The sequence below is a fragment of the Eubalaena glacialis genome, chromosome 19 (genome assembly GCF_028564815.1).
Source record: "Eubalaena glacialis isolate mEubGla1 chromosome 19, mEubGla1.1.hap2.+ XY, whole genome shotgun sequence".
NCBI lineage: Eukaryota > Metazoa > Chordata > Mammalia > Artiodactyla > Balaenidae > Eubalaena > Eubalaena glacialis.
Window position 1 is genome coordinate 8,596,795 of NC_083734.1, and position 14,854 is coordinate 8,611,648.

Here is a 14,854-nt window from a genome sequence, read left to right on the forward strand (position 1 = left end):
TGATTTGCATTTCTCTAATAATTAGTGATGTTGAGCATCTTTTCATGTGCTTCGTGGCCGTCTGTATGTCTTCTTTGGAGAAATGTCTATTTAGGTCTTCTGCCCATTTTTGGATTGGGTTGTTTGTTTCTTTAATATTGAGCTGAATGAGCTGTTTATATATTTTGGAGATTAATCCTTTGTCCGTTGATTCGTTTGCAAATATTTTCTCCCATTCTGAGGGTTGTCTTTTCGTCTTGTTTATGGTTTCCTTTGCTGTGCAAAAGCTTTGAAGTTTCATTAGGTCCCATTTGTTTATTTTTGTTTTTATTTCCATTACTCTAGGAGGTGGATCAAAAAAGATCTTGCTGTGATTTATGTCAAAGAGTGTTCTTCCTATGTTTTCCTCTAAGAGTTTTATAGTGTCCAGTCTGACATTTAGGTCTCTAATCCATTTTGAGTTTATTTTTGTGTATGGTGTTAGGGAGTATTCTAATTTCATTCTTTTACATGTAGCTGTCCAGTTTTCCCAGCACCACTTATTGAAGAGACTGTCTTTTCTCCATCGTATATCTTTGCCTCCTTTGTCATAGATTAGTTGACCATAGGTGCATGGGTTTATCTCTGGGCTTTCTATCTTGTTCCATTGATCTATATTTCTGTTTTTGTGCCAGTACCATATTGTCTTGATTACTGTAGCTTTGTAGTATAGTCTGAAGTCAGGGAGTCTGATTCCTCCAGCTCCGTTTTTTCCCCTCAAGACTGCTTTGGCTATTCGGGGTCTTTTGTGTCTCCATACAAATTTTAAGATGATATTTTCTAGCTCCGTAAAAAATGCCATTGGTAATTTGATAGGGATTGCATTGAATCTGTAGATTGCTTTGGGTAGTATAGTCATTTTCACAATGTTGATTCTTCCAATCCAAGAACATGGTATATCTCTCCATCTGTTGGTATCATCTTTAATTTCTTTCATCAGTGTCTTATAGTTTTCTGCATACAGGTCTTTTGTCTCCCTAGGTAGGTTTATTCCTAGGTATTTTATTCTTTTTGTTGCAATGGTAAATGGGAGTGTTTCCATAATTTCTCTTTCAGATTTTTCATCGTTAGTGTATAGGAATGCAAGAGATTTCTGTGCATTAATTTTGTATCCTGCAACTTACCATATTCATTAATTAGCTCTAGCAGTTTTCTGGTGGCAGTTTTAGGATTCTCTATGTATAGTATCATGTCATCTGCAAACAGTGACAGTTTTACTTCTTCTTTTCCAATTTGTATTCCTTTTATTTCTTTTTCTTCTCTGATTGCCGTGGCTAGGACTTCCAGAACTATGTTGAATAATAGTGGTGAGAGTGGACATCCTTGTCTCGTTCCTGATCTTAGAGGAAATGCTTTCAGTTTTTCACTGTTGAGAATGATATTTGCTGTGGGTTTGTCATATATGGCCTTTATTATGTTGAGATAGGTTCCCTCTATGCCCACTTTCTGGAGAGTTTTTATCATAAATGGGTGTTGAATTTTGTCAAAAGCTTTTTCTGCATCTATTGAGATGATCATATGGTTTTTATTCTTCAATTTGTTAATATGGTGTATCACATTGATTGATTTGCGTATATTGAAGAATCCTTGCATCCCTGGGATAAATCCCACTTGATCGTGGTGTATGATCCTTTTAATGTGTTGTTGGATTCTGTTTGCTAGTATTTTGTTGAGGATTTTTGCATCTATATTCATCAGTGATATTGGTCTGTAATTTTCTTTTTTTGTAGTGTCTTTGTCTGGTTTTGGTATGAGGGTGATGGTGGCCTCATAGAATGAGTTTGGGAGTGTTCCTTCCTCTGCAATTTTTTGGAAGAGTTTGAGAAGGATAGGTGTTAGCTCTTCTCTAAATGTTTGATAGAATTCACCTGTGAAGCCATCTGGTCCTGGACTTTTGTTTGTTGGAAGATTTTTAATCACAGTTTCAATTTCATTACTTGTGATTGGTCTGTTCATATTTTCTGCTTCTTCCTGGTTCAGTCTTGGAAGGTTATACCTTTCTAAGAATTTGTCCATTTCTTCCAGGTTGTCCATTTTATTGGCATAAAGTTGCTTGTAGTAGTCTCTTAGGATGCTTTGTATTTCTGCGGTGTCTGTTGTAACTTCTCCTTTTTCATTTCTGATTTTATTGATTTGAGTCCTCTCCCTCTTTTTCTTGATGAGTCTGGCTAATGGCTTATCAATTTTGTTTATCTTCTCAAAGAACCAGCTTTTAGTTTTATTGATCTTTGCTATTGTTTTCTTTGTTTCTATTTCATTTATTTCCGCTCTGATCTTTATGATTTCTTTCCTTCTGCTAACTTTGGGTTTTGTTTGTTCTTCTTTCTCTAGTTTCTTTAGGTGTGAGGTTAGATTGTTTACTTGAGATTTTTCTTGTTTCTTTAGGTAGGCTTGTATAGCTATAAACTTCCCTCTTAGAACTGCTTTTGCTGCATCCCATAGATTTTGGATCATCGTGTTTTCATTGTCATTTGTCTCTAGGTATTTTTTGATTTCCTCTTTGATTTCTTCAGTAATCTCTTGGTTATTTAGTAGCGTATTGTTTAGCCTCCATGTGTTTGTGTTTTTTACGCTTTTTCCCCTGTAATTCATTTCTAATCTCATAGCGTTGTGGTCAGAAAAGATGCTTGATATGATTTCAATTTTCTTAAATTTACTGAGGCTTGATTTGTGACCCAAGATGTGATCTATCCTGGAGAATGTTCCGTGCGAACTTGAGAAGAACGTGTAATCTGCTGTTTTTGGATGGAATGTCCTATAAATATCAATTAAATCTATCTGGTCTATTGTGTCATTTAAAGCTTCTGTTTCCTTATTTATTTTCATTTTGGATGATCTGTCCATTGGTGTAAGTGAGGTGTTAAAGTCCCCCACTATTATTGTGTTACTATCAATTTCCTCTTTTATAGCTGTTAGCAATTGCCTTATGTAATGAGGTGCTCCTATGTTGGGTGCATATATATTTATAATTGTTATATCTTCTTCTTGGATTGATCCCTTGATCATTATGTAGTGTCCTTCCTTGTCTCTTGTAACATTCTTTATTTTAAAGTCTATTTTATCTGATATGAGTATAGCTACTCCAGCTTTCTTTTGATTTCCATTTGCATGGAATATCTTTTTCCATCCCCTCACTTTCAGTCTGTATGTGTCCCTAGGTCTAAAGTGGGTCTCTTGTAGACAGCATATATATGGGTCTTGTTTTTGTATCCATTTAGCAAGCCTGTGTCTTTTGGCTGGAGCATTTAATCCATTCACGTTTAAGGTAATTATCGATATGTATGTTCCTATGACCATTTTCTTAATTGTTTTGGGTTTGTTTTTGTAGGTCCTTTTCTTCTCTTGTGTTTCCCACTTAGAGAAGTTCCTTTAACATTTGTTGTAGAGCTGGTTTGGTGGTGCTGAATTCTCTTAGCTTTTGCTTGTCTGTAAAGCTTTTGATTTCTCCATCAAATCTAAATGAGATCCTTGCCAGGTAGAGTAATCTTGGTTGTAGGTTCTTCCCTTTCATCACTTGAAGTATATCATGCCACTCGCTTCTGGCTTGTAGAGTTTCTGCTGAGAAATCAGCTGCTAACCTTATGGGAGTTCCCTTGTATGTTATTTGTCGTTTTTCCCTTGCTGCTTTCAATAATTTTTCTTTGTCTTTAATTTTTGCCACTTTGATTACTGTGTGTCTCGGCGTGCTTCTCCTTGGGTTTATCCTGTATGGGACTCTCTGCGCTTCCTGGACTTGGGTGGCTATTTCCTTTCCCATGTTAGGGAAGTTTTCGACTATAATCTCTTCAAATATTTTCTCTGGTCCTTTCTCTCTCTCTTCTCCTTCTGGGACCCCTATAATGCGAATGTTGTTGCGATTAATGTTGTCCCAGAGGTCTCTTAGGCTGTCTTCATTTCTTTTCATTCTTTTTTCTTTAGTCTGTTCCGCAGCAGTGAATTCCACCATTCTGTCTTCCAGGTCACTTATCCGTTCTTCTGCCTCAGTTATTCTACTATTGATTCCTTCTAGTGTAGTTTTCATTTCAGTTATTGTATTGGTCATCTCTGTTTGTTTGTTCTTTAATTCTTCTAGGTCTTTGTTAATCATTTCTTGCATCTTCTCAATCTTTGCCTCCATTCTTATTCCAAGGTCCTGGATCATCTTCACTCTCATTATTCTGAATTCTTTTTCTGGAAGGTTGCCTATCTCCACTTCATTTAGTTGTTTTTCTGGGGTTTTTTCTTGTTCCTTCATCTGGTATATAGCCCTCTGCCTTTTCATCTTGTCTATCTTTCTGTAAATGTGGTTTCTGTTCCACAGGCTGCAGGACTGTAGTTTTTCTTGCTTCTGCTGTCTGCCCTCTGGTGGTTGAGGCTATCTAAGAGGCTTGATGGGAGGCTCTGGAGGTGGGTAGAGCTGACTGTTGCTGTGGCGGTCAGAGCTCTGTAAAACTTTAATCCACTTGACTGTTGCTGGGTGGGGCTGGGTTCCCTCCCTGTTGGTTGTTTTGCCTGAGGCAACCCAACACTGGAGCCTACCCGGGCTCTTTGGTGGGGCTAATGGCAGACTCTGGGAGGGCTCACGCCAAGGAGTACTTCCCAGAACCTCCGCTGCCAGTGTCCTTGTCCCCACGGTGAAACAGAGCCAGCCCCTGCCTCTGCAGGAGACCCCCCAACACCAGCAGTTATGTCTGGTTCAGTCTCCCCCAGGGTCACTGCTCCTTCCCCTGGGTCCCGATGCACACACTATTTTGTGTACACCCTCCAAGAGTGGGTTCTCTGTTTCCCCCAGTCCTGTCGAAGTCCTGCAATCAATTCCCACTAGGCTTCAAAGTCTGATTCTCTATGAATTCCTCCTCCTGTTGCCGGACCCCCAGGTTGGGAAGCCTGACGTGGGGCTCAGAACGTTCACTCCAGTGGGTGGACTTCTGTGGTATAAGTGCTCGCCAGTCTGTGAGTCACCCACCCAGCAGTTATGGGATTTGATTTTACTCTGATTGCGCCCCTCCTACCGTCTCACTGTGGCTTCTCCTCTGTCCTTGGACGTGGGGTATCCTCCTTGGTGAAGTCCAGTGTCTTCCTGTCGATGATTGTCCAGCAGCCAATTGTGATTCTGGTGCTCTCGCAAGAGGGAGTGAGAGCACGTCCTTCTACTCCGCCATCTTGGTTAATCCTCTCCACTGCGGTTTTTCATTTGACAAGTGTGTTTCTACCTGGAGCATTGTTTCTAGTAACTTAGGTTGGTCCCTCATTGTGGCTCTCTGTTCTGTTGTATTGATTTAGTGTCCGCTTGAATCTTGTTTTAAAAACAGAAACCAGTTTCTCAAGTTTTGTCCTTTTCTGGAAGGAATTGTGTTTTCTAGGGCAAAAGGGGTGAGGGAGGGGGAGCAGATGCTCCCTCTTTATTTACACTGTTGGCTGTTTGCTCATCTTCACACACACATGTCAGTGTCTGTCTGTTGTTAGAAGTTGGGAAGGGTTCTAATTCAGCATAGGCCTCTGTTACACACGTTTCAGCCTGGATGAAGGAAGACTGAAAGGCCGTGGGGTTGATGGTGGGGAGGAAGAAGGAAAGGAGCCTGTGCTTTCTGCCCAGCCTGGCCCACCCGTTCCTGCTTAAAATGGGAGCAGGTATGGCCAAGGGGCTTTCTCCTAGGCCTCCGAAGCTTGAGTGCTCCCAGAGGCTCTGCTTGGGTGTGCGGGGACTCCCCGCCAGCTGCCCTGCCATAGGGTGCCTTGGCCAACGTGTTACTTTTCCTTTGCTGAGTCACAGATTGGTCTATCCTTCTGTTCCTGGTTTCCTAGTGTACAGAAAAGTGTATTATTAGAGGTTATCACCCACCCCATGTTTAGTTTCCATTGTAGGGAATAAAGGGAGTTAAACTAATGCCCTCAAGAAAAGCTCTTTATTCACTGTTTGGTTTTTTAAATGCTTGTCTTCAAATGTCATTAGCAATATAAGTGAAAGGCATAACAACATAATGACTTTGCAAGTGCCAGCATCCATTATGAGTGCAAAAGGCACCAAATCTATCTGAAAATATGCAGCACACTCTCTGCCCTTATATAGATTTTACTGAGACTGTAACTGAGCCTAGAAGAAAATTAAATATATTTTGGATCCAGCTATGTTGGCACTGTATAATATTTCTCACCGCTTTTTGATGAGAAAATACTTTCTATTGTCCATTTTTTTCCTTTCTGTGTTGGAATGGCACTTGGTATCTCGAATTAACATGTGATAGAAACATAAGTTCCTTCTCGAAACCAAGTGCAAATACTTACCAGGAAGCAAAATACCAGTTGCTCTTTGGAGGCTGTACTTTCAGGGATCTGAAAGAGTCAGCTGGTTATTTCTTAACCTGTATTCTGAAACCTGTGTTTAATTTCCTGGTAACAGACTGTGGTTGGGGAAATTCCCCCCTTAGAAGCTACTAGGCTGCAAGGTGGGAATTCCCCCAGGCTCCCTGCCCTTGGAAATCGCCTTCTGAGGTCATACTGACGAGTGAATTTGATCAAACCAACCAACAGTGGCAGTGCAAACCTTTTAAAAACTGACTTGGCAGTATGTTTCAAAGTCCATGTGGCAGTCAAAATCACGCTTAATTAAGAAAACGATAGAAAAGAAGGAAGATGATAATGGAGGAAAGAATTCATTGACTCATTATGTGGAAATATAGAAGCATTCTACATATCCCATAATGGGCTATTTTTAATGAATGTTTATTTTAATGGAATGAATATTTTGTAACCATTAGAAATTATAACTGTGAAGACTGTGTAACAACATGAAAGTGTACAAATGATATGTTAACGGGGGCAAAAGGCTCATATATTGCAATTATATAAAAATACATATGTTTATGTCAAATCTTAGAGGGAACCCATAGAAGTGATTACTGGGGTGTGTGGATAATCTTATACTTTTCCCCCTCTCATTTATAAACTGCTATTAAATGATTTTTATTACCTAAAAATAGGGTTTTTGTTTTTTGTTTTTTGTTTTTTTAAAGCAAACAAACTAGTAATCAGATGAGGTTTACCAACCAAGATGAAAAACTTTGTGTTTGGTCTGAGATTAAAACATTAACCCCTTCAGTGTTGACTACTGATTTTTGCTTAGCTAATCTTCTACCAATTTTGTATTTACCTCTGTTATGAATATTTACAAATTTAATGAGAACTCTATCCAGAAACCCAGTTAACATATAACAGCTGACATATTGTATTTAGTATCTGACAAGGAGTATTTTGCACTTGACTTTCTTATAGTGCTAGAAGCTTATTAAGTCTAAATTTTATATTACATGTTGTGACATTAAAACATATCATGGGGCTTCCCTGGTGGCGCAGTGGTTGGGAGTCCGCCTGCCAGTGCGGGGGACGCGGGTTCGGGCCCTGGTCTGGGAGGATCCCACATGCCGCGGAGCAACTAAGCCCGTGCGCCACAGCTACTGAGCCTGTGCTCTAGAGCCCGCGAGCCACAACTACTGAGCCCAAGTGCCACAACTACTGAAGCCCATGCGCCTAGAGCCCGTGCTCCGCAACAAGAGAAGCCCCTGCAATGAGAAACCCGCGCACCACAATGAAGAGTAGCCCCCGCTCGCCACAACTAGAGAAAGCCCGCACACAGCAACGAATACCCAACACAGCCAAAAATAAATAAATAAAATAAATAAATTAAAAAAAAAAAAAAACATATCATGTAATCCCAACTGTAATCATTTGCATGAGAACAATGGACCAAGCAACTCTAGGAAGCATAGCTGTTACTATGGAATATCCTGATAGGACATGAGGAATGGAACTTAAAAATACTGACTTTTATATATGCTACTCTGTCTAAACTCAGTGTGTTCTGTGCTGACTGGACAGAACCTGAAACGATGGATCCAAGTTCTCGCGTCACATTTTAGGATGAATACAGTGTCCAGTGCATCAAGATGTCACAAGATCTAGAAATCGCTTCCTCTGACGATCTGTTAATGTTCAGAGCTAAGTGTCTGTAGCTGAGAAGACAAGACTAAGGAGTTATACGAGGAGAATTGTCTTCTGGAAGGAAGAACACTGGAATTGTGTTGTTCTAGAAATAGAAGGTGAAAGTTAAAAGCAGGCAGATTTTCAGCTCGAAATATAGAAACTTATAATTACAGTCACCCCCCAGCTCAGCCATGGAATTGATTTTCTTACGAGCTTCCCTGTTACTGGCACGGGGTGGGGTGGGGAGCTGGGTGGGAGGGGGATTGTTAAGGGGGAGGAGCTACAAGATGATCCCCTGACTTCTTGCAGCTGGAAAATTTTGTTATTCTAAGTCATTTGCTTTGTCTTTCCAGCAGGTCTCCCTGCCTGCCCGCCCACCTGCCTGCCTGCCCACCTGCCTGCCTGCCTGCCTTCCTCCCTCCCTCCCTTTTTTCTTCCTTTCTGGAAAATCCTAGAAGTATCATGATATTGTAAACTTCAATTTTTTTTTTCTAATTTATATATATATGTATTTTTTTCAAACAACTGTTTATTGAAGTATAGTTGATTTACAGTGTTGTTAGTTTCAAGTGATTAGCAAAGTGATTCAGTTTTATATATATATATATATATATTTTTTTCGGATTCTTTTCCACTGTAGGTTATTACAAGATATTCAGTATAGTTCCCTGTGCCATACAATAGGTCCTTGTTGTTTCTGCTTTACATTTTTAATTGAGGTATAATTTACATACAACAAAGTGTACAGACCTTAGTGTTGAGTTCCATGCATTTTGACAGCTGCATACGTTTGTGAGAATATTTAGAACATTTCCATCGTCCCAGAAAATTGCTTCATCTCCCTTTCCAGTCAGTCGCCTCCATCCCCACCCCAGAGGCAACTGCTTTCTGATTTCTATCTAGTAGATTAGGTTTGTCCTCATACTTTATATAAATGGAATTATTAAGTATATATTACTTATTTTCACCAACAAAATGCTTTTGAGATTTATTTTTTATTATTTAGCCAACAAAGTAACAGTTGTTACAGTTATAAGAAGCTCTTTGTTTTTATTACTGAACAGTACAGATACCACAGTTTGCTTATCCATTCCCCTATTGATGGATATTAGGTGGTTCCTAGTTTGGGGTTCTCATGAGTATTGCTGTTGGGTATATTTTTGTACAGGTCTTTTTGAGAAACATGTTCCTATTCCTGTTTGGTAAATTCCTAAGGGTGAAATTTCTGGGTCATAGAGTAGATATATGCTTAGCTGGAGTAGAACAGACAAATACTTCTTCAGTTAACTTTGTGCCAAATCATCCCCAACAATTAGTATTGTCAGTCTATTTTTTTTAATATAAAGTTATTTATTTATTTATTTATATTTGGCTGCGTTGGGTCTTTGTTGCTACGCACGGGCTTTCTCTAGTTGTGGCGAGTGGAGGCTACTGATTGCGGTGCGCGGTGGTTAAGAATCCGCCTGCCAATGCATCTGGGAAGATCCCACATGCTGCGGAGCAACTAAGCCCGTGCACCACAACTACTGAGCCTATGTGCCACAACTACTGAAGCCTGCGTGCCCTAGAGCCTGTGTGCCACAACTACTGAGCCCGTGTGCTGCAACTATTGAGACCCGCGCACCTAGAGCCCGTGCTCCGCAACAAGGGAAGCCACCACAATGAGAAGTCCGCGCACCACAACGAAGAGTGCCGCCGCTCGCTGCAACTAGAGAAAGCCCATGCATGCAGTGAAGACCCAACACAGCCAAAAAAAAAAAAAAAAAAAGATTTCCATCTTGGGCAAGCAAAAATGAATGGTGGTGCCATTAACTGAGGCAGCGAAGATAGGGGAGTCCAGTTTGGGGGAAGATGAAGAGTTTAGTTTTAGAGACCTTGAGAGTCAGATATTTGTAGGAATTTCAAGGTAGAGATAAGTAGTAAGCAGTTGGCTATATGAGTCAAGGATTTTTGGAGAGCTATGTAGAGCAGAAAATTTTCCTTTTTTTTAAATTTAAAAATATTTACAATTTTAATATTTTAAATATTAAAAATATTTAATATTTTTAAAATATTGAATTTAAATATTTTTAATTATTAAAATTTAAATTTTAAATTTAAAACTAAAATAGAGTAGAAATATACAGAACTCTGGGGATCACCAACGTTTAAGAGAAAGAGGAGACTAGACAGAGCTTACAGATAAGTGAAAGGGAAACTGGGAGAGTATGTCATTGAATACAAGGAAATAGTTATGAATGGATCGTTAAATAATAGTGAAATATTTTCTAGGCAGGTGTTGTACAGATAATATTGGGCAAATTTGGCTTAGATCCACTTTTCTAAGAAGCAGCAAATTATTCAATGCTTTGAAATTATTCAATGCTTTTATCTTTTACACTCCATTCATTCATGGCCTTTATCTTTTAGTATTTATCTTGCTGTATATTAGGCACTCTCCTAGGGATAGGAGATACAGAGATGAATAAAAGTTAGTGTCTGTCGTACTCTTTCTGTAAAAGAAAGACATGCAAACAGATAATTAAATACAAAAAAAAGGGTCTCTAAGTAAAAAGATTGTAGGAAGTGCTGTAGGAGCTGGAAGAAAGACCTCCCAACTCTTCTGTGCCTTTCACATGCTACTCTTTTTGTATGAGTCGCACTATTCCTGCTTCTTCACCCACATACATGGCCGTCAAAACTGAGCTCAAACAACTTTCTGAAAGCTTTCTTTGACTTCCTTGTGGGTTTTATTTCATTCTTTAAGAAAAATGGTAATGTATTGGACAACATATCTCTAAAGCAATCACTAAAAAAAAGGGAGAGAGGGAAGGAGGGAGGAAAGAGAACCAAAATTGAAAAAAAAATAGTATATAGAGCTCATTATAAGAAATTCAGATAATACGGATAATACAAGGAAGATCACCCAGGATCACACCACCTAGAAATAGTCATTATTAACATTAGGTTAACATTGTCTGGATATATCCTTACAGGTTCGTATGTATAAAAGGAGGGATAGAAATAATTTTACATAATTAGGGTCATATTATATATGCTATTTTAATATTAAGTGCTTAATTTCACTTTTAAAAGATAAACTTCACATGAAGAATTCTCTCCAAGAGGTAGTAATTGCTAAAAGATCCATTTAAGGTTAACAAAAAAATAACATAAAACGTTGAAGCTTTGGTGATTTTTACAAAGCCTTAAGTCTCTGTATGTTTTACTTTCCAACAGCTTGATATGATTCTGCTGTGAGTGATGAAGAAATTAACATCTTAGCTGCTTCTTACCTTTCTTGCCACCGCCCCCCAACTGCTTCCTGATTTTCACCTATAATTCCATTGTCACTGTTTATTATGTTTGTCTACTTTTCTGTAACCTAATCCATATATTTGTTTGTTCTCAGCTCAGTATTTAAATGGATTTAGTTCTCACCGTTATCTCTTATGTCATGGCCTCTGGCTTCTCCAGCCCAGAGTTCTGTATTTTTATTCACCTCTTGGTTGGCTAGATTTCATCATCAAGTAGTTTTCTTAAGAAGGATCCCAGTGGTCCCTGAAGTCCTCTATACCGTCTGTCTGTCGTCTTTATACTCCAATGACAACTTGGCTGGGCATAAATTTGTTGGGTCATGCTTTCTTTCCCCTGAACTTTTGACATTTCTCCTCTGTCTCCTGGAATTGTGTTGAACTCGTTTTTTTCTTTACTACTCCTTCCCTCCCGACCCCACCCCCAACCTTTAATGAATCAGAATTGCAGTTTTCAGAGAATATACATGAGTTCTTTAAAACCTTCTCACTCACTGCAGTTGAGAGAATTGTCACTAGGAAGGACCACCACAGCTATGAGACTCTGATGTGAGCCAAGGTATTTTTGGAGTATTAACCATGCATCTTTGTTTTCCTTTATAGAGATAATTGATGACCTTGCCAACCTGGTGGAGAATACTGATGAGAAACTTCGCACCGAAACCAGGCGTGTGAATCTGGTGGACAGGAAGTCCACATCTTGTGGTAAGAGATGGCTGTAGTTACAGCTCTGCCTCTCTAATCATTTGCGGATAAGCTTCCCACGTTGGTCTAATTTTACCGCAGGGATTTGGGTTGCTCTTCTAGTACAGGCAGTTTCATGTGATGAAGCATTGAAATTGCTAGAAGATCCCTAAATCTTCTTAAAATGAAATGAATTGTTATGAGGGCAGGAGAAGTGTAATGCATTGTTAATTTTTTTTAATCTAAAGTAAGAAACCTTCCTGTATGCTTACCGAGAATAATAGTTTGGGAAATTGTATGACATCATGCAGACTGGTGGTGGCAAATCTCATGGGTTTTAAAGGCGATCTTGCTTGTTTTGTGCCTTTTTTAGTCACAGGCTTTATTGTTGAAGCTTGAGCCATAGAGCAGTTAAGAGCACAGATTCTAAAGTCCAAATGAGTTTATATCCTGTTACTTAGTGAAGTTATCATTTCTTAATACCTTGTACGTAAAATGAGGAAACACAGGCCAAAGTAAGAATCACTGGGAATGGCTCTTAAAGTGCTGATTCCCTGGCCCTCCCGTCGAGATTCTGACTGAGTAGGGCTAGGTTGGGGTTCAAGAGTGTTCATCATTTAACAAGCGCACCAGGCAATCCCGATGTGGGTCCTTGCTCTTCGGCAGAAGTTCTGATGCACGTGTTTGTGGGGTTTCAGTGATCTATTGCTTGTGCACAGTGCCTTGCCCACAGGTAAGTGACGATGAAAGGTGGTGACACTAGCAGTAATCACAGTCATGGTTATTTGCTGCTTCATCTCACAAAGATGCACCAAGTTTATAAGGCTAATAACTTTGTTATAAATAGAAGTGCGGTAGCACTAAAAAAAAACTAATGATCTGAGCACATGCTTTGCCTGACTTTTAGCCCTTTCAGTATGAAAAATATACTGGATCCCTCCGATCTATCCAGTTTTAGAACAAGGATCTCTATGCGAGGGTCATCTGGGATGCACAGCTTTGAGAAGTGTTACCTTCCTTGTCTGTGTGTGTGGTTAAACAGAAACCTAGAACAACACGGTGATGGAGGACCGGGCAAATATGAACTCTGGAATCTCAGAGGAAGTGGAACTTGGAGGCCCCCACCTGCTGCCCTTTTATGACCTGTCTGCTCCCCGTAACCTGGCAGTTCTCATCCACCAGATACCAAGCCATTCTGTGCTTCTGCGCCTGTAGGCATGTGCTTCTTTCTACTTCCTGCGCAAAGCAAAGCCTCCTTGATTTTGCTTTACCAGCCTTCTCATAACTTCTGACCATAGGGATGTTGTTCTTTGCACCAGATCCTGAAACTTTGGCGACAGAGATAGATGGGTTCACTCCCACCTCCATCTGTTATTACTATTCTTATATAAACTTAATCTTTCTGAACTTTAGTTTCCTCGGCTGTAAAAAAAAAAAAAAATAGATGACCTGTTTATCAAAATGAAATTGTATAAAATTTGTAAAGTGTCCAACACTCGCTATCGTCCCTGAATTTCCATATTTTATGCAGAGAGGCGCTAGAGCGTGATAGTTAAGAGCATGGGCCCCAGAGCCTGGGCTCAAATCCCAGCTCTACTGTTCACTGGCTGTGTGACCTTGGGAAAACCCACTCTCCTTTGCCTCGATTTTCCCATCTCTGAAATGGGAATAATGATGGTATATACCTGAGAGGGTTGTTGTAAGGAATAAATGAGTTAATGTAGGTAAAGATATAGATGATATAGAGGTAGGTAGGTAAGTAGATAGATAGATAGATAGGGATATACAGCACTTAGAACAGTTCTTGGCACATAATAAGCAGTGAGCAAGTAGTAGCCATTATCTTTATATGTTGAAAGCAGGAAGAATCTTCCAATTAAGGGACAACTTTCCTGAGGTCTTTTTGATGCACTAAGCAAGTAAGATTTTGTATTTGCAACATAGAGGCCCTCACCACATGCCATTCATGACGTCATAATGAAGAATATTGCTTCTACTGTTGCCAATTTTTTATTTTGTAGTTTTACCTGGTGTTGCTCTTTATAGCCATAAATGTCCATAAAATCTTCTGAGCTGAGCTGTTTAATTTTTTTTTGAAAACAGGAGAAATTTAGAGATGCCCAGAATTACTAAAATGCATGTTTTTTAAACATGTATTGGTATCTTAAAATGTGTTAAGTGTGAATTGATCTCATGCCCCCTTTATATTTACTTATAAGTATATATATTATCTGTATTAGAATTATATGTAGCGATTCAGAAGGGGGAGGTACAACAGTACAACAGATGCTGAAAGAAGAAATTTCTCCAATTTTTTTCAATGGAAATACTTTAGAGAGAATTCTTTCTCTTATCCCTTCAATTTTTCCCCTAATATTTATTTAGCAGTTCTTTTGATAGTATAGCAACACCACATAACTATCCTTATATCATTTCTGGTGCCTGATAACTTTAAAGAAAAATGTTTTGCATTTGTATTTGTTCAAGGGACCTTTGCAATTATGTATGTGTTTGTCAACAAGCAGTGCTAGTTTTGCATATTGATGGAGGTTCAGCATGTGGCTCCAAAGGTCTAGGGAGGTTAGACTTGTATTCATGACCCCCAGCAATTAACTTCTAAGTCTTCCCCTGATCAGCATTAAGCCTTGGAACACAGGGTATATTGTGCAATTTACTGATTAGGTCTAGCATCCCTTAGCAACATTAGCCTGACCTTTTAAAAAAAAAAAAATGTGTTTTTATTTTGGTAAAGTATACCTAACATAAACTTTACCATTGTAACTCTTTTTAGGCATGCAGTTCAGTGGTGTTAAATACATTTACATTGTTGTGCGTTTACCACCACCATCCATCTATCTCCAGAACTTTTTCACCTTCCCAAACTGCAAGTCTGCACCCAT

At 39.2% G+C, this 14,854-nt stretch overlaps 1 protein-coding gene across 3 annotated transcripts in view; it reads left to right on the forward strand.

The window, feature by feature from the left end:
- STX8 (syntaxin 8) overlaps window positions 1–14,854 on the forward strand; it is a 248,277-nt gene that overhangs the window by 139,085 nt on the left and 94,338 nt on the right. For all 3 annotated transcript variants that reach the window (XM_061175235.1, XM_061175234.1, XM_061175236.1), the window contains exon 7: window positions 11,874–11,975. In XM_061175235.1, the coding sequence (XP_061031218.1) occupies window positions 11,874–11,975 (102 nt within the window). The remainder of the gene's footprint in view (window positions 1–11,873; window positions 11,976–14,854) is intronic.